Source organism: Dermacentor silvarum, chromosome 2 (genome assembly GCF_013339745.2).
Source record: "Dermacentor silvarum isolate Dsil-2018 chromosome 2, BIME_Dsil_1.4, whole genome shotgun sequence".
NCBI lineage: Eukaryota > Metazoa > Arthropoda > Arachnida > Ixodida > Ixodidae > Dermacentor > Dermacentor silvarum.
The window spans coordinates 38,784,349-38,810,949 of NC_051155.1; the positions used below are offsets into that span (position 1 = coordinate 38,784,349).

The 26,601-nt window shown below is 46.4% G+C and overlaps 1 protein-coding gene across 1 annotated transcript in view; it reads right to left on the reverse strand.

Annotated features, from left to right (window-relative positions):
* LOC119439972 (membrane metallo-endopeptidase-like 1) overlaps positions 1-26,601 on the reverse strand; it is a 306,684-nt gene that overhangs the window by 119,951 nt on the left and 160,132 nt on the right. Inside the window, exons 13-14 of the mRNA XM_049662691.1 lie at positions 4,266-4,333; positions 471-592 (exon numbers count right to left, since the gene is read on the reverse strand). Of these exons, the coding sequence (XP_049518648.1) occupies positions 471-592; positions 4,266-4,333 (190 nt within the window). The remainder of the gene's footprint in view (positions 1-470; positions 593-4,265; positions 4,334-26,601) is intronic.

Consider the following 26,601-nt stretch of genomic DNA (forward strand, 5'->3'; position numbering starts at 1 on the left):
TGCGAAGCACCATGGCGGGTACGGGGAACGTTCACCTCCACCAAATAATGTTACGTGTAACTGATTCCCAAGGTTATTTACAATTTATTTACAGGGAAGCTAACAGAGGCCAAAATGGCGACGCTATATCAAGCGGGAACTCGTCGTCTTCCTTCTCCTCAGTGCAGCCACATGGTGGCGGCTGTTCTGCATCAATATCGTGCCTCATGGAAAGCATGAATTCGGACAGAAAACCATTGAGTAGTCAGTAATTACTTGGGATGATTGTGATTAGGCCAGAAATGCCGAACGTTATTTTCCCACTATATATACATAGAGAGAGAAATGCGGGTTGATAACTCGTCGAGCCGCAGCCCACCCCCCGGGGACAATACAACAGGGAATACTTAAACATTCGCATAATGTTCAAAGAAGAAACGAACTAAATTTGTTTAATGTCACAGCCGAATAGAAAATGAATAAATACTCACCTTCCACAGCGTCTCGCTGGCGTTTTTGTATTGGTTGAAAAAACACTTCGTTTTGTTCTTAAACGCGGTTGTATCGTTAGAATCCAGATTCTTGTTTGATTCAACCTTTTTGATTATCATAGCTTGAAAAGAAAAGAATCCATGTAAGACACTCAGCATGGTCATAACGTTATGTGTGTCCACTGCTAGAAAATGTCCCTCCCAGCCATCTTCACCTATACCTTCTTGCATATGCTGACTCCACTGTACGCCTTGACATTTTAAACGGAATGTCTTTTTTTAAAGTATTACCCGCACTTTACCGTATCGGTAGGTAGGTTTCTAGCCTCTCTCACATATCAAGAAAGCCACTTTAAACAACAATTTTAACAAAAAAATCACGATAACAAAGTCATAAATTAGGGAATTTCAGACAATCTAGACAATGCAATAAAATGGTTTTACATTAGAAAATTTCGTTACGAAGTACACAATGCATTGAAATTACCTAACAAAGGGGGCCAATCGCGCAGGCGAAAGCCGCCCCGTTTCAATTAGCCTAAATGCCCAACTACACCTCGCACAGCAATATAATGGGTCTAGCTATCATCCCATTGATCCACAGTAGCTCGTCACATATATGGGAGCCTAGGCGTCATCCGGGTGACTGTTACATATTGAAGGAGAGGTAACGTGTGTGGGGTCGTCCTAGGCTCCTCCTACTGCATGACCCGAGGGGTGACGCGATAGACTGCCGCGCACAGTGACTCCGCCTTCAGCACGTGGATGAGCACTGACTACATCGCGCTTGCACCGGATAAGTTTGAGGATATCACGACACAAGATTGCAATGAGAACGGCGTCCACTTGCCCAGTACCAGCCTTCACAATGAAATGCCAACCTCACATTGGCATTGATCGACGTCAAATGTAGGCTAAATTGCCAACCAACTATTTTATTCCTTGTTATTCTCCGCCTAGTCCTCAAGTGTCATTGCCTCATTTTCCTATCCTTTTGCACCGTCTCTTTCACTATAATAAACGACGTTCTATATGTTTTACGCCTTTAAAAGGCACACCAGCCCTTCTTCTTAGGAGGCAGATTTAATTCGGGTACCCCTAACTAAATAATTGGGAACAGCGAAATTGTTTTTCTCGGCAATCACTGCACCGTATTTGATGAGAGTTGTTGCATTTTCAGCTTGTGCAACTCTCCACAAGACGCCGGCCATAGCGTATATCTTGCTATAACCATAACTGAAGAGGAAGTGAATGTGCCAGCGTGTTTCTCGTCTTGCACGTGGAGGCTGAGGTCGACCTGTGAAGTGCATTCCAATATATCCATGCGTCACAGCATCCGCATGCATCATAGCATCAATCAATAGACGTAATAAATAAGTATCCTGCAGATGTATCTCAGCATGTATCAGTGAATCTATGGCTTTTTTTTTGCAATCTGCTACATTGCCCGGATACTGTTTCAAATTGCCTTAGTGACTGTTCGCTAACATACTGCAAGCAAGGAAGTTCGCCATTAGTACTTACATTCTTGAGGTCTTTCTTCTCGAGGATAAAAGAAGTCACAGGCCTGAGCAGCACACAGCACAGTCACAGCGTAAGCTGGAGAACGGCTCCATAGCAGCTTAATTTTCTGTCACTTCGCGTAGTTTTTACGAGAACAATTTGAACTGTCCGCCCGGTGTAGACGGCGAGCTGTGGCTTGTGTCACCCCACGTCTGGTTCGGCACAGAGGTCGGCTGAGCCTGACCTTGGCTGGTTGCTGCCGTGCGCGTAGCTCTACAATTCGCTTCTTCGGCAGACGTTTGTATACCTTGGAAGGTGGCGCCATAACGTGTACTGAAGAGTAAACGCAATCATCCAGACTACGTGGCACACATGTCACATCTCTTGACCCATTGGCACGATGTGGTGCTGTTGGTGACGATGATGGTTTATTAGCATCCCCTTCGAAACGAGGTGGTGACAAATAGTCACCTAGCCTATTTGAGTTAACCAGGTCCACCTACGTGCAACATTCAACTGTTATATGCATTTGCTACATGTCGGGACACCTGGTGGAATATAGCGCAACTGTAATGCAATTTTCGTACGTATGGATGCTGCGTGGCGCGCATGTAACATTGCGTGACAAATGGCACGCTACGATGCCAATGAAGATTACAATGACGAGGATTTATTGGCATCCCTTTGAAACCAAGCGGTGACAGTCAGATAGCCAGCTAATGATGATGATATTTATTATTTATTGGCAGTCCCTTCGAAACGCCGCAGGGACAGTCACTAGCCGGCTTGATTTAATCCGGTACACAATACATTTTTTCTAGCATTTTTTCTTCCTCAAACCTTCTACCTTGTACCGCTCCCTGCGCATCTGCTACATGGCGTGCCACCTGGTGTAATAACATGCAAATGCAATGCAATGTGTGCCCGTATCGACGCTACGCGGTGCTACGTGCAGTCGAAATTAAGGTCCCTGTACAGGGACCTTAGTGGAAACACGTCACATCGCGTGTTTCCTATAGCGCTAAGAGGCATCCATAGGGCATTTTCCCGCAGCAGGTTAGCAAGCGCTGACATGGCTCAGTAGTAGAGCAGCTGACTCCTACGCAGCGGGCGCGGGTTCGATCCCGGTGGGGACTGGGTATTTCTCATGCCAGGCGATAGCTGCAACGGACACCACCGGCGGTAGTGGCGGACACCGTCGCCAAGCGAAGCGGCTATTAGAATGAGCCCATAACAGCTTATGCTGTAAAAACATTTTGCCATTCTGTCACGTCCCGGGGACAGTTTACGTCCGCTGCCATTGAGTATGCCGCAGTGCTCTTTAAATGACATATATACCCGTGATCTGTTATTACATCGACTCTTATTCTACTCCAGCATGCGGCTTGTTTGCTCGATCACATTTCGCTAAGCTGCTCTGCACTCTTCGGTAGTTACACAATGGGTTTCCGTTTTTTTAACTACTACGTATAATCCAGATTAGGTTGCGGTACTAGGTAATGCATATTACATATCGACTTCCATTGATGACCTTATTATATGACAAAAAAAAATGTTGCTCAGATTGCTATGCTCAGCTTTGACAACGTATACGCTGTTCCTTCTAGACAAATTTTTCTGTTTATAGCGTCACACTGGCAAGTGTCAATTAGTTCATTTCATTTACTACTCTGATCACGCACGTTGACTTCAGGTCTGAAGTTATAGATTGTCATGCCGTCCAGTGTCACCCATTATTACCTCATTGCTGACAAGTCTGTCACGTAGTTCCCAACTTTCCTTTACCTCTTCTTAAATTGGCGGCAATATGAAACCTCACATATTTTTGGATAGCATCCTTCAGCCTGCCTAACACTTCAGCATAGCACAGTGTACTGGGATTCGGATATATTACCAAATTGATCCGGCTTTATATTTCAGCAGTGGGCGTTCCGTCTCTCCACTACATCTTACTGCGTTTGCGGAAGATGGTAGTCATTTTATGCAATTGGTTCCTTTCCCCGAATGCTGCGAATAAATCAAAATTTTTTATAGAAAACACACCGTTGCCATTTGTCTTCCTCAGCCTTCCTGTTCACGCTTCGAGCTCAGGTTGCCCGTGACTGCACTATAGCACTGCTAACCGATAAGGCACAGCCAGTTCTTATTTTTGGGAGGCAGATTTAACTAGGGAGCTACAAGCTAAATACTTGGAAACTACAATCTCTGTATTCAATCTTCGTCATGACTGGTCTCCGAATGAACCATCCCCTAGCCCTAGGCTAATCATACAATAATGTAGCTTATTCTCACCGCTTGCGTCGAAGGCATGGAGCATTTCGTGAGCAATAAGCCCGCCGATGGCACCAAAGTTTAGGGAACTGCAAACAAAAAGACACCTACAATTACTACGTGGTTAAAACAAAGTATTTTCACACGGCACTACTTCCTTGTGTTACAGACATGCACTCAAAGACACTCGCACAGTGGACGCGGCTTGCTAGAGAACGAAATGTAAACTAACGACGAGTATTTTTCTACGTGTAGCTCTTAAGAAATCCTAATTTTCTATTTACTGTCCAAAAGCTACATATGAGCTATGTGTGATGGTGTTGTAGAGAACTGCGAATTAAATTCAACCACTTGGCGTTCATGAAGACCCCAATGAATATCAAAAAGACTGAACTTCAAAGGAAGATGGAAACTTGAAATGGTGGGGAGTCGAACAAGAAATATGGCTTTAAACTAACTTTTCGACAAGGGAGTTTGAATGAAGCAATGTCCCCTTGTCAAAACGTTAGCCAATAGCATTCGTAGACCCGCCTGGTTGCTCAGTGGCTATGGTGTTGGGCTGGTGAGAACGAGATCGCGGGATCCAATCCCGGCCACGGTGGCCGTATTTCGACGGGGGCGAAGTGCGAAAACACCCGTGTACTTAGATTTAGGTGCACGTTGAAGAACCCCAGGTGGTCCAAATTTCCGGAGGCACTTAGGTGTGCCTCATAATCAGATCGTGGTTTTGGCTCGTAAAAATCCATAATTTTTACAGCATCCCTAGTTTGATTACTGCTCATCAAACAAATATAAACAAATAAGCAGCTGTGCTTATCACGCCGTTTATATCTGGGCGCCCCGACCATGAATGAGGAACGCGACCTTGAGCTGAGTAGTCGAGCACTTTACCAATTGAGCTATAGCGGCAGATGCGTATAGTTTCGCACACTCACATATGTGTGTAACATTCACATTGTCTTTCTATGCAGGGTGTCCCAACTAACATGCTACAATATTTTAAAATATGCAAATGCCACGTTACTGGACGGAACCAAGGTAATCTTTTTTGCCGTCGCTTGAAGATAGATTAATTTTTTGCATTCCGCCTAATTACATATTTAACCTTAATAAAAATAATAAATTCCTCAAATATTATATTTACATTCAAAGTTTCAATGAGAAAATTGTAGAGCAACAAATAATTGAAGCACGCTTAAGCTTCGCGTTTAAGAGTAGAACGCTAAAGCGTTATCGGGGCCCGTTCGCATCGCATCATTCGCATCCGGCAAGTAAGCGTCATTCACTGCAACACTGAACGTGGGAAAGCCAGCTTACAAAGACCAAGCTAGAACCGATACCCTTGAAGTCGTCTTCACTTTTAAACCGAAATGCATTGCTGGAAAGACGTTTATCTAGCGGCAATATAAGTGGTCTTATATTAAAATGCGATGGCCCTAGCACGGTTTTTATTGTTTTATTCATTGTTTGCTATTGCCCCGATGCGCGCGCGTGTCCAAAACAAATTATCAGGCGAAGTCCCAATTTGACCTGCCTAGGATGCGAGCGCCATCTGGATATCATTTTCGCAAGTACCGGAGCGCGCGGCTGTAGGTCTGGTAGAAATGCTAGAAAAGGGGTTTGTGCTTGAGTTTCCTCGTAGAAAAATTAGGATTTCTTGCACAATACAATTAGAATCTGACGCCGAATGGTAAGCAATCCGACGGAGAATCCAACGCCGAACGATAAAGTCGTACCTTACCATTCTTCTACGGATTTCACTGTGAAAAATTCAATGTTTGTTCACCAGAACCTTGCACCGCGTGGAGGGTCTGCGGGGTCGGGTGGTTGGGGATTATTTTCTCCACCACCGACGCCGACATCGCACGCCGACGCCGGACGCCGGATTTTCTGCGACACCGGGACCCTTAACGCTATCGTGTTAAATCTTCCGATACAGCTGTCTGTTGCTCAATACGTGCTACATAAGCGTTTTTCCGAACGTGAAAGAAGTCCGCGAATAAACGCAAAGTGCCTGCAGCAGCCAGTGTATTCGCGTGTATTCTCGTGTATTCTGCGTGTATTCTGCGTGTATTCGCGAGGCTTCTTTCACGCTCGGAAAAACACTTTTATGTAGCACGTATTAAGCACCAAAAAGCTGTATCGGGAGTTTTTCAAGCGAAACTTGTATACGCTAGGCTGCGCCGGCGACGTAACATTGAAAAAAAAAAAACAGCTGCTCCCAGAGAAGGAAGGAAGAAGAAGGAAGAAAGAAGGAAGAAGAAGAGGCCGAGGAGTGCGGACGTGTTTATGTCGGCTACGGCTTGACAAAGCGATGACAAAGGCTATGCAACATATTGTTCAAACTGTTACTGAATGCATTTCCCAAGTGTTTACCGCTCAGATGACACAGCTGTTGCAAACAGCCGCAACACCAATCACCAAATCGCTTGCTTGTGCTGCAGAACAGGTAGCCAGTTCAGTCCTAGCGCCGAGTACCAGATCGGACCCAACGTTTGTTGGATCCGATCCTTGTTCTTTGCGTCAGACAGACTCACAGGATGACATGGAAACAGGTCATGATACCAGGCCGCATAAGCGAACTGGTTCTCCAGTAACAGCGTCTTGTCCCTATTCCAAAAACAAAAAGGGTAATCCTATTTCTCATTCTGGCATCCAAGAAAGTACATTGCGACGGTAGTCGCTGAAGTAATTCTATCAATTAGATCATCACCATAGCTTCTTTAAAAGTGCTACAGTGGAACTGTCGTTCCTTGATTTCTGCTTCAATAGACTTAAATTGCTTAACTGCACATCTTAACCCTGACGTAATAATTTTACAAGAAACCTGGCTTACTCCAGAGAAAAATTTTAATTTTAAAGATTTTCGACCTTTTCGATTAGATCGCCTTTCACTAGGAGGTGGTTTAATGATTTTGTTGTCATCTAAATTCTGTCATAAGGCTAAAATAGCTTTCAAGTTAATGTCTCCGGAATGTGAAATTTTGGCAGTACACCTTAGCATAACCGGCTACCGTACTTTTTCGATTATAAATGCTTATTTCCCTACGGGCGTACACAGTACATACCAATTGGATAGTGCGCTTGCTAGCTGCAAAAATCAAGTCATCCTTACTGGTGACTTCAACTCGCATCACGTATCATGGGGTTACAGAACAGATGCATGTGGGACACGTCTATTGGACTGGACCATAGATAAAAATCTTTCATGCCTAAATATGAGACGACCCACATTTGTCCGTGGCCAATCTCGCTCAGTGTTAGATTTGACGTTTTCTAGCACAAGTATTGCCGTGACATCTTGGACTACGATTGATTTCTCTACAAACAGTGATCATCTCCCAGTATACTTCGAAATTGCATGCCCATTAACATCAGTTGAGCGACAAGACAGAATATTTGTTAATTGCAAAAAAATTTAAAGACTGCTTACACTCTTCCATTGCGTCATTAACTAATACTAATGAGGAAGAAATTGGCCTGAAAATTTGTTCAGCGTTACAGATGTCCCGACAAAAGTCTGAATTCGAAATTCAGACAGCTAAACGTACATCATCTAGTCCCTGGTGGAACAATGAGTGCTCACGAGTTTATCGCAGAAGAAAAGCTGCTTGGAAAAAACTTCTACATAATCAGAGCCCACAAAATTGGAAAGATTATCAATTTATTTCGGCAACCTTCAAACGCACTGTCAAACACGCAAAAGATGAGTACGATAAAAAACATTTTGATTATCTATCTGAATCCAAAAACAAACGTGCTTTATTTTATTTCCTTCGATCTAGAAACAGACTCCCACTGAGCGTTAATGTAGACTCAATTGTCTATACCGCACAGGAAATGCAGGAGTCCTTAGACCTATTGGCTAAAGGATTGGAGAGCCGGTTCACAACGCGTCTTCAAAATTCTGTTCTTACTCCTACATTCTCGGACTACAAAGAGATATCCTATTCGGAACTAGCACAGGTCATGTTACGGTTACCAACTACAGCGCCTGGCCCGGATGGAATAACAAATGCAATGTTAAAAATTTTCTTCCAAGAAGCCCCACGTGAGCTTCTGAAGTTGCTAAATTACTCTATTAGCAATGCATGGATTCCACATGAATGGAAGATCGCCAAAATTATTCCGTTACTTAAAAAGCAAGGGGCAGGGTATACTATCGACAACATCAGACCAATTGCGTTGACATCAAACATAGCAAAACTTATTGAAAGAGTGCTTCACGGGCATATAATGAAGTTTATTGATGAAAATCAATTGTTGAGTCCTTGTCAAATTGGATTTAGATCTGGCTATTCAATATGGTGCGCTTCCTGAAGAATGTATTCATTATTCGGAGCCTATTCCTTTCCGCGAATTCCACCAACATTTCTCCTCTTGCATTCCTAGAATCGATGCCGTAGTTTCCAATTGCTTGTTCGCCAACCTGCTTTTTGCCCACTTTTGCATTGAAGTCGCCCATGACTACAGTATACTGAGTTTGCACCTTTCTCATTGCTAATTCCACATCTTCATAAAACTGTTCTATCTCCTCATCATCGTGACTGGAAGTTGGGGCGTAGGCTTGTACTACCTTCATTTTGTACCTCCTATTCAGCTTTATTATGACGACTGCTACCCTCTCACTAATGCTGTAAAATTCATCAATGCAGCCCGCTATGTTGTTATGAACTAGAAATCCTACCCCGGATTCTCTCTTATCTGGAGGACCTCTGTAGCAGAGGACGTGGCCGTTAGCCAGCACTGTGTAAGCTTCACCAGTTCTTCTAACCTCACTAAGGCCAATAATATCCCAGGCAATGCCTGATAATTCCTCAAATAGTCCTGCTAAGCTAGCTTCACTCGAGAGGGTGCGCGTGTTGAACGTTGCCAGGTTCAGTTTCCATTGGCGGCCAATTCAGGCTGGTGCTCGCAAACAAATATGCAGCTTTAGAACAGGAAGATGAAGATAACATAGAGCTAATGAATGAAACCGTAACTAGGCTGATCTCAGAAGCAGCAATTGAAGTGGGAGGTAAGGCAACAAAGCAACCTGTAGGGAAGCTCTCACAAGAAACAAAGGACCTAATAAAGAAACGACAAAACATGAAAGTGTCCAACTCAAGAGATCAGATAGAATTTGCTGAACTGTCAAAACTGATCAACAAGAAGAAAGTAAGGGATATTCGAAATTATAACATGGGAAAGATTGAGGAAGCCGTAAAATATGGACGCAGCATGAAATCAGTAAGAAGAAAACTAGGCATAGGACATGGCAAGATGTATGCACTGAAAGATAAGCATGGTAATATCATCAGCAATTTCGATGACATAGTAAAAGCAGCAGAAGAATTCTATACTGACCTGTACAGTAGCCAAAACAGCCAAGCTACTTTCATTCGAAATAGTGATGAACCGGATACAGAAGCTCCTTCTATAACTAGCGATGAAGTTAGAAGGGCCTTGAAAGACATGACCAGGGGAAAAGCGCCTGGAGAAGATGGAATAACAGTAGATTTAATCAAAGATGGAGGAAATATCATGCTTGAAAAGCTTGCGGCCCTTTATACGCAATGCCTCACAACTTCAAGTGTACCAGAGAGCTGGAAGAACGCCAACATTATAGTTATCCATAAGAAGGGAGACGTTAAAGAATTGAAGAATTACAGACCCATTAGCTTGCTTTCAGTATTGTATAAAATATTCACCAAGATAATTTCCAATAGAATCAGGACAACACTTGACTTCAGTCAACCAAGAGAACAGGCTGGTTTCAGGAAGGGATATTCTACGATGGACCATATCCATGCCATCAATCAGGTAATTGAGAAATCTGCGGAGTACAATCAACCTCTCTATATGGCTTTCATAGATTATGAAAAGGCATTCGATTCAGTAGAGATACCAGCAGTCATAGAGGCATTGCGTAATCAAGGAGTAGAGGAGGCATACGTGAATATCTTAGCAAATATCTACAAGGATTCCACAGCTACCTTGGTTCTCCACAAGAAAAGTAGAAAGATACCTATCAAGAAAGGGGTCAGGCAAGGAGACACAATCTCTCCAATGCTATTCACTGCATGCTTAGAAAAAGTATTCAAGCTCTTAGACTGGGAAGGATTAGGAGTGAGGATCGACGGCGAATATCTCAGCAACCTTCGGTTTGCAGATGACATTGTCCTATTCAGCAACAATGGAGAAGAATTACAGCAAATGATTGAGGACCTTATTCGAGAAAAAGTAAGAATTGGGTTGAAGATGAATATGCAGAAGACAAAGATAATGTTGAATAGCCGGGCAAGGGAACAAGAATTCAGGATCGGCAGTCAGCCTCTAGAATCTGTAAAGGAATATGTTTATCTAGGTCAATTACTCACAGGGGACCCTGATCATGAGAAAGAAATTTACAGAAGAATAAATTGGGTTGGAGTGCATACGGCAGGCATTGCCAAATCCTGACTGGGAGCTTACCACTGTCGTTGAAAAGAAAAGTGTACAATCATTGCATACTACCGGTGCTAACATATGGGGCAGAAACTTGGAGGTTAACAAAGAAGCTCGAGAACAAGTTAAGGACCGCACAAAGAGCGATGGAACGAAAAATCGTAGGAGTAGCGTTAAGAGACAGGAAGAGAGCGGTGTGTATCAGAGAACAAACGGGGGGAGACGATATTCTAGTTGACATTAAGCGGAAGAAATGGAGCTGGGCAGGCCATGTAATGCGTAGGATGGATAACCGGTGGACCATTAGGGTTACAGAATGGATACCAAGAGAAGGGAAGCGCAGTCGCGGACGGCAGAAAGTCAGGTGGGATGATGAGGTTAGGAAATTCGCAGGCGCAAGTTGGAATACGCTAGCGCAAGACAGGGGTAATTGGAGATCGCAGGGAGAGGCCTTCGTCCTGCAGTGGACATAAATATAGGCTGATGATGATGATGATGATGATGATGATTCATTATGGCACGCGCATGTAGACCTTGAAAGTCGCATTAACATCGCCAGACAGAAAAAACAATATGCGGCGTTAGTTACTTTAGATATATGTAAAGCCTATGACAGCATTGAACATGCAATTTTAACAAATCGGTTACAGGGCAATGGCTTTCCAGGATATATTGTAGCATGGGTGCATGAATTTTTGAAAGACAGGGAATTCTTTTGTTTTCGAAGCGGGTATTCATCTGGTAAACACAAGCAAACAAAAGGTGTGCCTCAGGGATCGGTACTTTCACCAATATTGTTTAATATTTTACTGAGCGGAATCCCCGTTCACCCAGTTGTCAGTACCTACGTTTATGCTGACGACATTGCCTTTTTTGGTATTGCTAGTGACCTATACTCCCTTTACGAAATTTTGCAGTCCTATCTAAAGAAACTGGAAGGCTGGCTGGATAGCTTACACTTAAACCTGAATGCTAATAAGTGTGCTATCCTTGTTTTTCCCGTTAAAGACCCAGTATACATATCGCTTAACTATCATCTCGAAGATATCCCACAAGTACAGTCACTGAAGTACCTTGGAGTTATCTATAACGGAAATCTTAACTGGCGGCCGCATATTGAATATCTTGCAACAAAAGGAGCTCGTACAATGGGCATTTTGCGCAAGTTAAGCAATCGAAGAACAGGTATGCGAAGAAAATCCCTTTTGATGGTATATAAAATGTACGTTCGTCCAGTATTAGAATTTCGCTGTGTTTTATTCTCAGGTGTTCCCTCATACAAGCTTCGACCACTAGTTTTATTAGAGCGAGAGGCGCTACGTCTGTGCTTAGGCCTTCCAAAATACGTTGCAAATGCCGTATTATATCTGGAAGCGAGAATCCCACCTATTATATGCCGATTTAACCTTCTGACCGTTCAGACTTTCTTACGACTATATGAATCACCATTAAGCCGTCCTCAAATAATTTTCATCTCCGATCTACAATTATTTTTTCCCGTTCATTGGCCCAGGTTTCATACAGCACAGATTATATTTGTGCAAAAATTACTTGAACCACTAAATGTGCAAATTCGCGATGTGCTTCCTAACAATACTCATTCAAATTACCTGGATAACAGGTTCGACGATATTTTCCCAAACCACGCAAAACTACTACCTTACAGCATCTTAAACGCCATGTTACAAGACCACCTAAGCTCCCTAGGAACAAATATTATCATTGCAACAGATGCATCACAGAGCGAGGAAAAGACTGGCATTGGGATATTTTGTCCTGCACTCGACTGGTCTTTTTCTTTAAGATTGCCCGATTTTGTGCCTATTTTTCTGGCCGAGTTTTTAGCAGTAATCCTAGCTTTACGTAAATTAGACCAAACGACTACAACAGCTGCTATCCTTACTGACTCCCTTTCTGTTTGCTCTTCCCTTACCGCCACTAATGATTCACCTATGCTAAAACTATTTTACTTGCTAGTTCCTGCCCATGTGCAATGTGTTCATTTGATTTGGGTACCTGGTCATAAAGGGTTGTTTTTTAATAAAACTGCCGATTCACTGGCAAAGACCTCACTTTCCGGACCTGTTCTTCCCATTCTACCAGTGACTGCACACATCACGGCGGCTAGATTTCGAATGCGATCAATTAGAAAAGCCTTATCAAACCCAGTTCTGACTGCTTCTCCAGATTATAAGCACCTGATATTTCCCTGGCGTAGCGAATCCTGTAACACAAAGATGCTTGAGGTCTCTCTCACCAAATTACGTTGCCGTATACCCTCCCTAAATTTCTACTTACACAGGTCGGGTTTGGTTCCCTCCCCCCTCTGCCCGTTTTGTAATGAAGAAGAGACGATACACCACTTTCTTCTATCTTGTCGCCGCTTTACTGCGGCAAGAAAACGATTGTTGGAAATACCTTTTCGAAGGCTTGGCCTGGACTTAACAGAACCTAATATTCTTTCGTTCGGGGCGTCCACTTCGGGATTCAGCCACAGGGATGCTTGCTTCGCCGTCCAAACGTTCCTTACAGACTCCAATCGAATACCCTGCTAAATTCTATCCTTTTTTTGTACTTTCAAATTAATGATTACTCATTCGATATGACTTTCTTGATTTACTTTAACATATAACTCTACGCTGTTCAATACTAATTTCATAGATATTCGGAAATGTATGCTCCATATTAATTTGGAATAATCCACCCATTTCTTGGCCAATCCCCCTCCGTGGGTAGGAGCCACAGGCGTGACAGGCTACAACAACAACAACAACGGCTTTCTCAAATGTTTTCGTTGGTTTTTTCTGTGATTATAGCTACCTAAATTCTTCACCGAACGATTCGTGAAGTTCGCCGGACTCCGTGGACACCTCGTTTTCAGGTGGGACTTACCATTTTCCTGGGAACCGCACGTTTTTGTCCACCCGCCACGTCGCCGCCACACTAAGCCTAGCTCGCCGGTCGTTAGGCCTCCGACTGCGCTGGCTGAGTCTCGGCGGCGTGTCACCTCCGTCTTCACTATGGATGTCCAGGTCGCCGGCCAGAATATTTCGCCGGAAGAAGTGACCGCCCAGTCTGGGTGACTCACTGCCCGATCCCGCCGCTCAAAACGCGGCACGGACAATTCGACCGTGACCGATGAATCATCTCAAGCCCCAAGTAACCGGCCCCGCTCAAGTTTTGAAGGTGGGCCGCATGCCACCCCTTCCAACGGAGGATATCAAGATTGTCATCCGCCCCAAGGGCGCCCTTCATATAGCAAAGATCGGCAGTCCTGTGGTGACCGCAGCCATTCTCCAAGCAGCCAAACTCACGGACGAAGAAAGCTTAGAAGACACCGTCTGCCCGAATACGCAACAAAACATTGTTGTCTTCAGCACACCTCACTCGGACCATGCAGACCGGTACGCTCGCATCAGCTCTATCCAAGTGAATGGCGTCACCCATGAGGTGAAGGCCTACGAAACTGCAGCTGAGCACACGACGAAGGGGGTCATCCGTGGTATCCCACTCACGGAGACCCCCCAGCAGATCCACAACAAAATTGTCACTGCCCGAAACCCGACAGCCTTGGCAGCCAAGCGCATCGCCTCTACTACAACGGTGATCATCGCTTTTGACGGACCAGATGTGCCTTTTCAGGTGCGCTACGGCTCCACGTTACTCCCATGTTCGCTATATCGGAAGCAAATTGACATTCTCTATCAGTGTGGGCGCGTCGGACACCGTATGGACGTTTGTCCCTACCCAAAAAACAAGATATGCCGGGGCTGGGGTTCCCGCAACCCCCCCCCCCCCCCCGCCGACCACAACTGTAACCCTAGGTGCTCCCTCTGAGGTGGTCCCCATCTCACCGCGGACAAAAGCTGTGCCGCTCGTTATAAAACCCCGTATGTCATTCGCAAGCGTATCGGGGAACGACGAGCAACCGGCCAAGCCTCCTATCAACAAGCCGGCCCCTCCACCCTCAACACCAGAACCAGGTCACGCTCCCAAACACCGTCAAGGGGGAGCCGTTCCCGCTCGAGAACTCCATCTCGATCCAGGCAACAACGCTCAAGATCCCGGTCTGCATCGACATCACGCATCGCATCTACCAACAAGAACAAGGTGAGCTTCGCAGAGGCCCTCAAGGGCACCTCACGAGAGGGTCGTAAAATCACCAACAAACATGCCCCATCCCCTCCTCCCTCACCAGATAACCCAGAAATAGCTCACCTTAAGCTCGAGAATGCCATCCTACGTGATCTCCTAACTAAACTCACGCAGGAGGTTAGAGACCTTAAACAAACCCAAACACCAGCCCCTACACCTATCGCTCAGAACGCCCCTGCCCCTAGTCAAGAGGCCCCTACAACTCCCACCCCCAAGAAGAGAGCCTTGCAAGATGGAGCCACGGGCCTAGTCCGCTCTGAAGTTAAAGACATGCTCCCCTCACTTCAAACAACTGTGAGCACTTTCCAACATGCACTGGACTCCATCCAGCACGCACTCATCGGTATTGTCCAATGAGTTACAAACCTGGAAATTCATATTCTCGCGCCTCCTAGCCAATCCGCCCCCGTCTGCGACCCTTCCGGGACGCCGATGGCGACATCCACCATCTCTCATCATGGCTCACACTAATCAAGACACCCTCATTTGGCAGTGGAACTGCCGAGGTTTTCACCTGAAACAACCGGTACTTAATCAATACCTACGCTAACAGACCCGCCGCCCGGATGCTATCCTACTTCAAGAAACCAATAACGCCCCCACTACGCTCCCTGGTTATGAAACCTTTCATACAACCCACCATCTTCACCAGGTCTCCACCTTAGTACGGCGTCGTATCCCTCTTATTCAACATGATCTGCATAGTCCTCACATCGAACACCTATTCCTCGAATTAATTCCCAATCGTAAACGGAAAGAATGCATCTTCCTTCTGAACATTTACAATAGCCCCAAGGACAAAGCAAAGTGTCGCTTCCTCAACCTCTTTAAGAAGGCTCTTCACGTAGCTGGAATGCACCCCCTCCTCATCGGCGGCGATTTCAACCTCGCCCATGCAGGCTGGGGTAACGTTCGCACGGAAGCTGCAGCTTGCAATCTCTGGCAAGATTACCACGACTTAGGCCTCACCCTTCTCACGGATCCCTCCTTTCCCACACGCTTCGGTACTTCCACTACCCGGGACTCTACCCCCGACCTCACCTTCATCAAACATATCAACAATGCACAATGGACCAATATAGAGCAAGACCTGGGCAGCGACCATTCAGGCGCGTAGCCAGGGGGGGGGGGGGCTGATGGGGCTTCAGCCCCTCCCCCCCCCCCCCCGAAATGTTTTCGTGCTGGCATGCACCGCCGACCAAAACTACCACAGACGCCGGCAATCACTCTAGATTTTGTCTACAATGTCTTTTTCACGCTCGAACAGACATTTCGGCACGAACATTGCGAACTCGGGCTGGATTTCGTGACAACGCCCTTGCACCTGGAGTCACGTAACGGAAGGAGCCCCATCCGAGCACAATCTTTCAACGGCTTTTCGATAGCGAGCGGGCGCGTTGCGGCATCTCGCAACGGCCGCGGAATCTACGGAGCGCATGGATTTCAATTACGAAACTTTATGGGTATAAAGTTCTCATAAACTTTTGACACGAAACGTGCGCAGACATTTCCAAAGGCATGCTTTAAAAGATTTTCAATTCTAGAACTTTATGGGGTTAATGATCTTATAAACTTGGGCCAACATGCGCGCACTGGAGCCCTCCCGTGCAAGCCGTTCCAGAAATGGAAGCACGCGCTTGCAATCTTCCACACACAAGAAAATACTAAATATCACCGGGACTGTCAGCAAGCAGCTGATACTTTTCTCCAAACATTTTCAAGAAGCGTGCCCAATGTGATTGATCAGCTGGACCAGGGCAGGAAAAGTAAAATATGAGAAAACAGAAGAAAGTAAACGGCTTATTATTGAGAATTTTTTTTTTGCAGGCGACAAGGTCTGGCTCTCCGTGGCCACAGGGACAGGGGCCCTATCGATTTAAGCAATGCCACTGCTAAAAATACAGGCATTTTCAGAGTGCTTCTTCGCATGCGAGCTGATTGTGGAGATACATATCTGAAGAACCATTTGGAAAGTTGCCCCAGTAATGCCTCGTATTTAAGCCCAGACGCACAAAACCAAATTATAGAAATTTGTGTTGACATTCTGAAAGAAAGCCTAGATTCAAAAGCAGGCTGCTTCTCCATACTTCCTGACGAAACGACGGACATCGGTAGAATCGAACAGCTTACTGTTTCTGCAAGGTACCTAAACAAGTATGACAACGACATCAAGGGAGTGTTTTAGGTTTTAGCACCGGAATAGATGCCCATCTCTCATTGCGACAGCAGGTTCGATGTAAATGTGTAAATACAGCTGCAGCTTCTAGTCACCCTTCCAGTGACCACTGCCAGCGCAGAGAGAATATTTTTTTAGCAAGAGTTTACTGAACAACTACTTGCGCTCTACAGTGTCTGTGGAACGCATGGTTAGGCTGTCGCTTCTATACACCCACAGAGACGTCGGCATCAACGTGTCCAAAGTCATTGACCGCTTCGCTCAACTTTCCCGCCGAGAGAAGTTTGTCCTTTAGATAGCGAAGCAGCAAAAATCAATGCAAGTAAAAAGCACTGTTCCTTCAGGTTCATAAGTTCTTAAATATGAAAACGTATGACCGTTCATTAGCTTTTAAAACCGCAGAAGTTTTCGCCGTTTATTCTAGCAGTTAGCATCATGATCACAATTATCACTCGAACACAAAAATTACGAGAATACCAACAACCAATTTTGACCGACCTTGCTCATTGAAAGCCCGGCCCACGCGGCGTTCGCCAAAAACACACTCGGATATTGGGTATTTCAACTTACCGCATCATCGTGACCTTCGTTTGTCCTGTTCTTTCATTTTCAGCTACCTGCTTTTATTTCTTTTTGAAACGAATGAAAACCCTCCTTTAATTTTGGGTGCAGAATAATTATGGCGTTGTGCAGGCAGTTAAATTACACATTTTTGTACGGGTTTATGCATTATTCTTCTATTATTATACCCACATGGCGCTGTCGCGACCACTGCATGGCCCAAGTACATAACACGATTTCTGCGATCATAGTTGTGTTCTTGCCTTTCTGTGCGCAAAGTTACTATCTGTGACTGAGCAACATGTTTATTTGTCTTATTTGACGCATTATATACACTGACGTTTGCTTAAATACGTAGATTTATTGGAGACTCATACGTATTTTTAAATATCTTATTGCGAGGTTTTGTGTATACAAGCAGTGAACTTTGTTTCCAGCGACTCTTTTTTTTTGCCCTTTAGCGAGTTGTATCTTCGCATTTCTAATATATATTTTGCAGAACTCCCACTTTTTATTTGTACTCACTGCTGCGAGTATTATCTCGGTGTAATTACAATACATGACGAGTTACAGCTGCTCCTGCGCAATCGATTGCAACGAGGGATAGCATCATTGAGGTTTCTTCCTGGCCGTTGCATATGTAGAAAACTGTAAACAAGGTTATTGAATGAGAAAGATTCATCAAAATATGTGTCCTCAACTAATTCATTTCATGGCCTTGACGTTTTTCATATAAGCTGCATGCACTGCTTTGCTGGTTTCGAACTGATATTGACCCTTTTCGCGGTGATCCCGTGGGCGCTGCCATATTTGATCACGGGGTGACGCGTCCATTGCTTGCCTCAACTGCCTCCGCTGCCTCCTTGTTTACAATGGAAGTGTATGACGCCGGCGCGGCTTAGAAAACCTCTGTTTTCGAAGATATCGTAGACGGTGACTAGGTGGATGACACGAAGCTTTGATCACAACTTCAGAGAACATGCAAAAGCGCTTTCGGAGCTGATCAAGCTATGTCCAAACGGCTCAAGCAGTGTATGTGGTGCTTCTTCTAAAAGCGGGGCTAAATATTCATTCCAAGCTTTCCGATTATGAATTCAGTCAGGATTAGTGTGTTTTGCTCTTTGTTCTTTATTCGGCCAATTGTTCTTTATTCTTTGTTCTTTATTCGGCCACTATCTGATTATTTGCTGCCTAATCACTCGCTAATGTGCTCAGTTCCGAATCCGATAGATTTGTTCTTGCTGCGCACAAGGCTTGAAACGTAGCTGTTTTGTACATTGTAATACCTTGTAGCAAATATATATTGCAGCTAGTAACTTGTTTACTCTTGTGGACCGTCACGAAACATTCAGCTTCGACCATTGGTGCGCCATAGGTGTAGTCCGTCATTTATTGCGTGTATACAGTGCGCATATATTTAACTGTGCGTCCATACGTCGGCGATACGTCGGCGATAGAGTGGGCGTACGTTTTCCTGCCATTTGGACAGATGTGTATAGATAACGTGCGTGAAACTTACTATGACAGGAAGCGGCGCTACTCCCTTTGTCATTGTTTAACGAGTGGTACTCACTCTTGCAGACGTTCTGGGGATGAAGCCCTTTCTTTGAAGGTCAGCGATACAAGGCTGGCGGATGAGCAAATTTATGTATCCTCGAGGAAATCCGTACATCACGAAGTGCCGGTAACACGTTCGGACAGTTGCAGCAGCGGTCCGCGAACTTCACGACACAGATTCATTCTATTGCTTAACATGCCAGGCATTATTTTTGCAGCCAACTACTGCACACGTCTTCAATCCACATTATTCAACTTAGCAAGATTGGAGCACAGTGTGATAGCGAAAACTCAGTTGCATTTCCGACAGCTGATAGCAAAGAAGCAAGGTAGAAGCGGTAATGGTTTCGTATTCGTGCGCCGTCGCTGAGGAGAGGTATGGCGCGCCGCCGTGAGCGCCATCTCGTTTCTCTAAAACAAACTGCTCCGCGAAAAGGGTCAATAGTTCTAAAGTTCCTGTGATGTTTTCTTTACTTATTATGTAACAAAAAAAACACGGAAGCATTGATATCAGTTATTTCTGCCACAATTTTTGGGGCATACGAATATATTCTTTTATGAAAACATACATATTTTAATGGATAGTGCATAGCGTTCAATAATTCGTTTGCAGCATCTAGTATACAATGGAATTGGCAATGCAGTTATTATTCATGCATTTGATTCCTCGACAAATTCTATAAGGAGGAGGCCGCGCCGCAACCTGAGCCCCCCACCCGAACAAAATTTCTGGCTACGCCACTGCGACCATTATATCCTTGCTATATCTTTACCCCAACTTGCTGCCATCCCTGCCCCCACTAAAGAATTCGCCATTACCGACTGGGATGCTTTTCGTAAGATACGCATTGGTGCTGCCTCAGCAGAAGGCATTGCCGACATCAACACCTGGATGCAAGCGCTACGCACTGACGTTCAAATGGCTACTCGGGTGGTAACTACAGATGCCCCAGTTGAACGCATGGATAGCCGCCTCGCCCATCTTCTGGAGGCTAAGGCCTCCATCCTAGCTCGATGGAAGGGGCAGCGCCTAAACCGTCGCCTCAGAAGTAAGATCTCTAAAGTCAATAGAGCCATCGAGGAGCATTGTCAAACCCTCAGCCGGCAACAGTGGACTGAGCTGTGTAACACGATGGATGGACAACTTCATCGCCCATCTACGTGGAAACTCCTCAGACACCTGCTTGACAATACTACCACCCGCACTGCCCAACAGGATCGGCTGCAGAAACTCCTTTATACGGAGACCCTTAAGCAAGGTCCACAACGAGTGCTTGACTACCTCTGCACCAGATATATCTCCAGGGGACAAGTCAGTCCACACAGAAATTACATCGGTAATCCCAACCCTACACTAGACACCGATTTCAGCGCATCTGAAATACATGCTGCACTTCGCAAGCTTAACGGTCGTTCTGCTCCAGGCCCAGACGGGGTCACTAACAAAACCCTTCGCAATCTCGATGACGAGTCCGTGTCCCATCTAAGTGACTACATCAACGATTGCTGGCGCAATGGCGCCATCCCAGCTGCCTGGAAGACTGCCAACGTTATCCTAATCCCAAAGCCTGGCAAACCATCTAGCCTCAACAACCTAAGGCCTATCTCCCTCACTTCATGCGTAGGCAAAGTGATAGAACACGCCTTCTTAGCACGCATCAACACACACCTCGAAGACAACTCTATCTATCCCCACACCATCATTGGATTTCGCCCTCACCTTTCTACTCAAGACGCTATGTTGCAGCTCAAACATCAAGTACTAAGCGACCGTTCCCGTAACACGAAAGCCATTCTCGGACTCGACCTCACTCAAGCCTTTGACAGCATTTCCCATGAAGCTATCCTTGACCAGGTCTCCCACCTCCACCTGGGAGAGCGATACTACAATTACATCCGTGACTTCCTCTGCAATCACACAGCCACCCTCTCGGCCGGGGATTTACGATCAGACCAGTTTCCCCTTGGCAGCAAAGGCACCCCGCAAGGTTCAGTTATCTCTCCCATGCTTTTTAACTTAGTAATGATTGGCCTTGCCCTGCAACTACAACGAGTCGACAATTTCAACCATACCATCTACGCCGATGGCATCACCATCTCGGCGTACCGAGGCAGCGATGGTCAAGTGGAGTCAGCCCTACAAACGGCGATTGACACGGTTGAAGCCTATCTCCAAGGTACCGGACTGCGCTGTTCGCCGGCTAATTCGGAGCTTCTTCTCTACAAGCCCATTCAGCGGGGACGCCCTCCAAAACAACAATCTGAGCACCGACCCTGTGACTCTATCACCTTACGCCTTCAAGATGGCAGTCCTATACCACACGTCCCTAGTATCCGGGTCCTCGGTCTCACCATCTCTACCAACGGCTCCAATGCCTTGGCTCTCAACAAGATCTGCACCCAATCTCAAAACACCCTACGGCTTCTTAAACGCATCTCCAACCGACGAGGGGGACTCTAAGAAGAAAGCCTTCTCCGCATCGTGCAGTCCTTTGTCATATGCCACATCACTTACGTTGCTGCGTACCTCAACTGGTACCGGGCTGAGCAAAAGAAGCTCGACACCCTCATACGAGGGGTCTACAAGCAAGCACTTGGCCTCCCGCATTACACCCGTACTGAACTCTTCAACCAACTAGGAGTTCACAACACCCTTGCCGAACTCATTGAAGCACAACAATGCTCTCAGCTTGAACGGCTCACCCTTACTGAAACGGGACGCTTTAATCTATCTACGCTTGGCTTTACTTACCACCAGCAGCAGGGCCCCAAACAATCGATCCCGACTGACATCCGTAGCTGGATCCACACAGAGCCTATTCCTAGAAATATGCACCCTCAATATAACAGGGCCCGGCGCCAAGCTCGGGCCGGAGCAATCATAAAAGCCTTTGCTCGTGTACCTGGCGTTACATTTGTTGATGCAGCCCAATATTCCCATGGCACACAATTTGTGGCCGTCGCCACACGCGATGGAGTCCTACACCACGCCTCCAGCGTCATTACCCCCACTGCCGAAACGGCTGAAGTGGCCATCGCCCTGGCCACTCTAGATCCCACCTGTCACACCATCGTGTGTGACTCTCGCTCAGCCGTCACTAACTTCAGCAAAGGCCGTATTTCTCCTCAAGCTCTTCGTATCCTCCGCCAGGCACCACACTCTAAAGAAAGCATGATCTCCCTGACATGGATCCCAGCTCACGCGGGCACTGTCCACCCACACCTCCCCAACCTCAAAGAGGTCACCCACTCCATTGCGCGAGGACTAGTCAACCGCGCCGGAGACACTAGAGACGAGTTGGACACCAGGGACAGTCTGAGTACTTACAACGATCTCGTTAAGGCATTTTACCTTAGTCGCCGAACGTTCCCCCCACCTCACCCCAAGTTCAGCCGGGCGCAGGCTACCACCCTGCGTCTGCTACAAACAAATACGTACCCTTCACCCGCCCGCCTCCACCTTATATTCCCTGAAGTTTACAATACCCGCAACTGCCGGTGCTGTGGAACTCACCCGGCTACGCTTCCGCATATGCTGTGGGAGTGCCCAGCACAGTACACACACATTAACACCACGACCCTCTCGTCGAGGTTGCGTGAGGCTCTGCGGAGCTCCGCCCTCGACGACCAAACCTGGGCGACCCAGCACGCCCGTGAGGCGGCGGCGAGGCAAGCCCTCGACATCCCCTCATGGGAGGCTTAGGCCCGGCCATCTTAAAGTGCTGGTTCCGCAATAAATCTTTATTCCTCCTCCTCCTGCTCCCAGAGCTGCACAGGTGGTCGGCACGCGCTCGTGCCACGGCTCCTGCATTCGTCGTCGTCGTCTGCTTCCACAGCTGGCTGCGTTGCCGTTAATCATCCCAGCGAATAATTTCACTTCTCTTCTGTCGCCTTAATGATGAGGCCGCATTTACGGGGTTATGAGCCATAGATTGTCTTACGTAACGGACAGGTAATTTTGAAGCAATTTCGGGAAAATTTGTCCAGAATGAACGTGCTCGGGAAAGGGCTCGTCTTGGAAGTGCAGATTCCAGCGTGAGGGCTTCCGAAGCCCAGGTGAAAGGTCAGCCAAGATCAGAGGACCCCGAGTTCCGGGAGCGCAATGTTGAGGCCAAACGTCAGCGTTGTCTTCCTCCAGCAACGCGACAACGGTGGTGCACGCCTCGGCAGCGCCAGCGCCAGCATGCCCGGTGCGACGGCCAGGTGTCAACGCAACTTTGTGGCGGAACTTCGGAGCCAGCAACAGTGCGTATGACCGGTTGTGATTTGAGCACAACGTGGTACTCGTCAGTGCAATTCGTTCGGAGGAACACCGAAGAACCACACTACAAGCTTCGCTTACCCTCATTTCCTCGACAGGGGAGGGGCTACTGATGTTGCTCTACAATTTTCTCATTGACTCTTTTCATCTAACTATAATATTTGATAAGTTCACTAAATAATTAACACTAATTATGCAATTAGGTGGAATGCGAAAAATAATGTGAGTACCTCGCAGAGACTGCAAACATTACCTTGGATCTGTCCAGCTACGTGGTATTTGCATATTTTTAAATCTTGGTGCGCGATAGTTAGGACACCCACTGGTGTGGCTTAACGTCTGTCGCGCGGCGCTGCTTTTACGAGGTAGCAGAATCGAATCCCAGCCAGGGCGGCTGCATTTTGATGGAGGCGGAATGAATAACTGTCCGTGTGCCGTGCATTAGGTGCACGTTAAAGATTCTCTGGTGGTATAGATTCCCCACTACTGCGTGTCTCATAATCATACCATGTTCTGGCACGTACAATCCGAGAATATTTTTTATTGCGATAGCAATTATATGGACACTTCAAACGGATTTCTGCCGTCGCCGTCGCCATCACCGCGACGTTCTGTATAAAGTCGAAGGGCGATAAAATCGTCACCGCGCGCCGTATGTGCGAGTGAAAGCGCGCGGGAGACGGGCGCTGTCACGGAGAGCGAACGCACTGCGGAGAGCAATCGCGACTTCTGTGGCGCGAAAGGCCGTGAGTGTATGAGAGGCACGGAGGGGGGGGGGGGGGAGGGGCGTCGTTGTGCTGCTGCACCAAATGCGTATCTTGCAACCGGGCACAAGGGGAACTGGCGACGTAATCACCCACGCGAAAGGCGGAAAGCGGGAAGGCAGCGTTGGAGGGAGGAATGGGTGGTTTTTACTCTGCCAACAAATGCGTTCTTGTACTTTGCGCCGGTACGGGATATCGGTGTTCTCGCACGCACCGTATCTTGCCAGCGATCTCCACACGGCTCTGACGTTTGTATGCGCCGTGCATTCGCCGCTCAGTTTCCATTGAAGCGATAGACCGCACGAACCTTCGCTCGTTGCGGCGGCTGGGCTTGCTGCCAGCGCTTTGACAGTGGTTGTCTGCGGTGATAGAGTGTGATCTATTCATTTTTGCTTGTGTGCGCTGACACCACGCTTGTTAATGCAGTTAGTCAGCGAATATGTCCAAGTTTATACAGCCGATAAAACTACTATCCCTACTCCGCATACTACTAATTTGCTATCGCAATTGAATCTTCGCCTTACGGGCGAAACTGCGACATTTTGTTTAACATTCGCGTGCATTGGCTTTATTTACTTGACTTCCAAAGCCTTATTACAAGCATTATGAAAGAGGGTATGTCGGAATGCTTACAATTTCATTCAGCACTAATGGCACGAAATTTTAATCTAATTGACAGGTAATGCGTGTCACTCTACCACACTTGAAGTAAAGGAGCCACCAACTGGGGCACCAAACGAAAACTTCGTATATACTTCAACGCAAATGATAACGGCGCTACGTGGACGACAAAGTCAAGTTATCGCGACGATAGCTGTACGTTAAGTTATTTTATGCGGGAAGGTTTAAGGAGTACCATGGTTCAAAAACACGACACTTAGGAAGTCGACGATTGCACAAGTTCTCATACATCACAAATGTGGGCAGAATCTTGTGATGTTATCAGGCGTGTTGAAATAGAAAAATTTCCAAATTGCATCACATATGAGTGCCGAAAAATGGACCAAAGAATAACGAACGCAATACCTAATAATATTTCATTTGCAACGCGACAAAAATCCTAAAGTTCTCGCGGACTCCGTTTACTAGCAAAGACATCAGGCTTATATGCACCGGCGCATGCATGTGATGCCATTTACAATCGCCCGTTCGGACAACGGAGGAGCTTGTAAATGATAGACGAGTGCTTTGAATTATCCTGTGCTGCCTGACGACACGGAGGAAACACCTTTACTTCGTCAACTTGGCTTAGGTGGTGGCTGCGAGGCGATGCATCACAGCCACCTCTCTGGCTCTTTCGATGGCCCGAAGTTGAGCCTCCAGGCTGTGTTGCCGGAGTATTGCTTCCCATGCCTCAGGTGAGGGAGATATGGTGAGGGGGGGGGGGGGGTTGCCTGCAGTCCCAGAGAATATTATTTGAACAGGCTACGGACCCACATAATGAGCAGTGTGGGTCTATCAAGTCACCGTGACAAGCATTGTAATGAAACAAGGGAGTAGCGTGTTACCAGACGCACGTATAGTGTTGTGCTTGCAGAAGGAGAGAAGTGTCATACAACACCACCACACATTGTTTTCAAGAGACGCACCCATTGTGATGCAGGCCAAATGACAAACCTGAACGACTCCGTATATAGGCTCCCTCAAAGGATGCCATACTTGTGGTATGACAGGAATTGAGGAGTGCTTGCGTCCAGCATGAGTTTTTTTTTCGGGGGGGGGGGGGGGGACTTGTGTACTCTGCAACAAAGCGCCGCTATACAGCTGCAGAATCACCCGTAACAGTGCTCACATTCATCTTTCTATCTCCCTCACTATTCTAACAGGTGCTTTAACTTATTATATTGTCACGTCGTAGTGACGCTGAAGTACACAGTCGTAACACTGTGTATGACGAAACTGATTCTTTATTGGGCGAACCTGTGCCCACAGAAGAAAGCTACGCTCAAAGAACAACGATAGCGGCACACACAGTCGGTGATCGTCGAAATCGGATCAGCGGCGAAACGCGTCGGCTTTTATACATGAATCATCCAATGCTACAGACTATTCCCTGGTGCCCGCGTGTCTTCTAGAAAGTTCTAGACAATTCGCGTTGGTCATAAAATCAGATAACATAAGCGTCGGTGAAAACAGGCAACGGAAAGAAGCATCGATAACGTTCTAGAAACTTCCGATACCGGCGCGTCCTGCGCCAAGCGATAACGTTTAACATTTCTTAGCCGGTGGAAAGCGGCCACCGGTGAAGGATAAACACGTATACGTGTCAATATATTTAAAAGATGTGCCCATTTGGGAACTTTATATACTACATTCACGAGTAAAAATTGAATCGAATAAGAGGAACTTTTCAATTTATATTCGAAATTATGAATATTCGCACGCCCTCAGTAATTCCAATCGCAATAGGAGATGTGAAGACCTGCAGCGAGCTTGGAATGGCGTTGACTTTCGAGG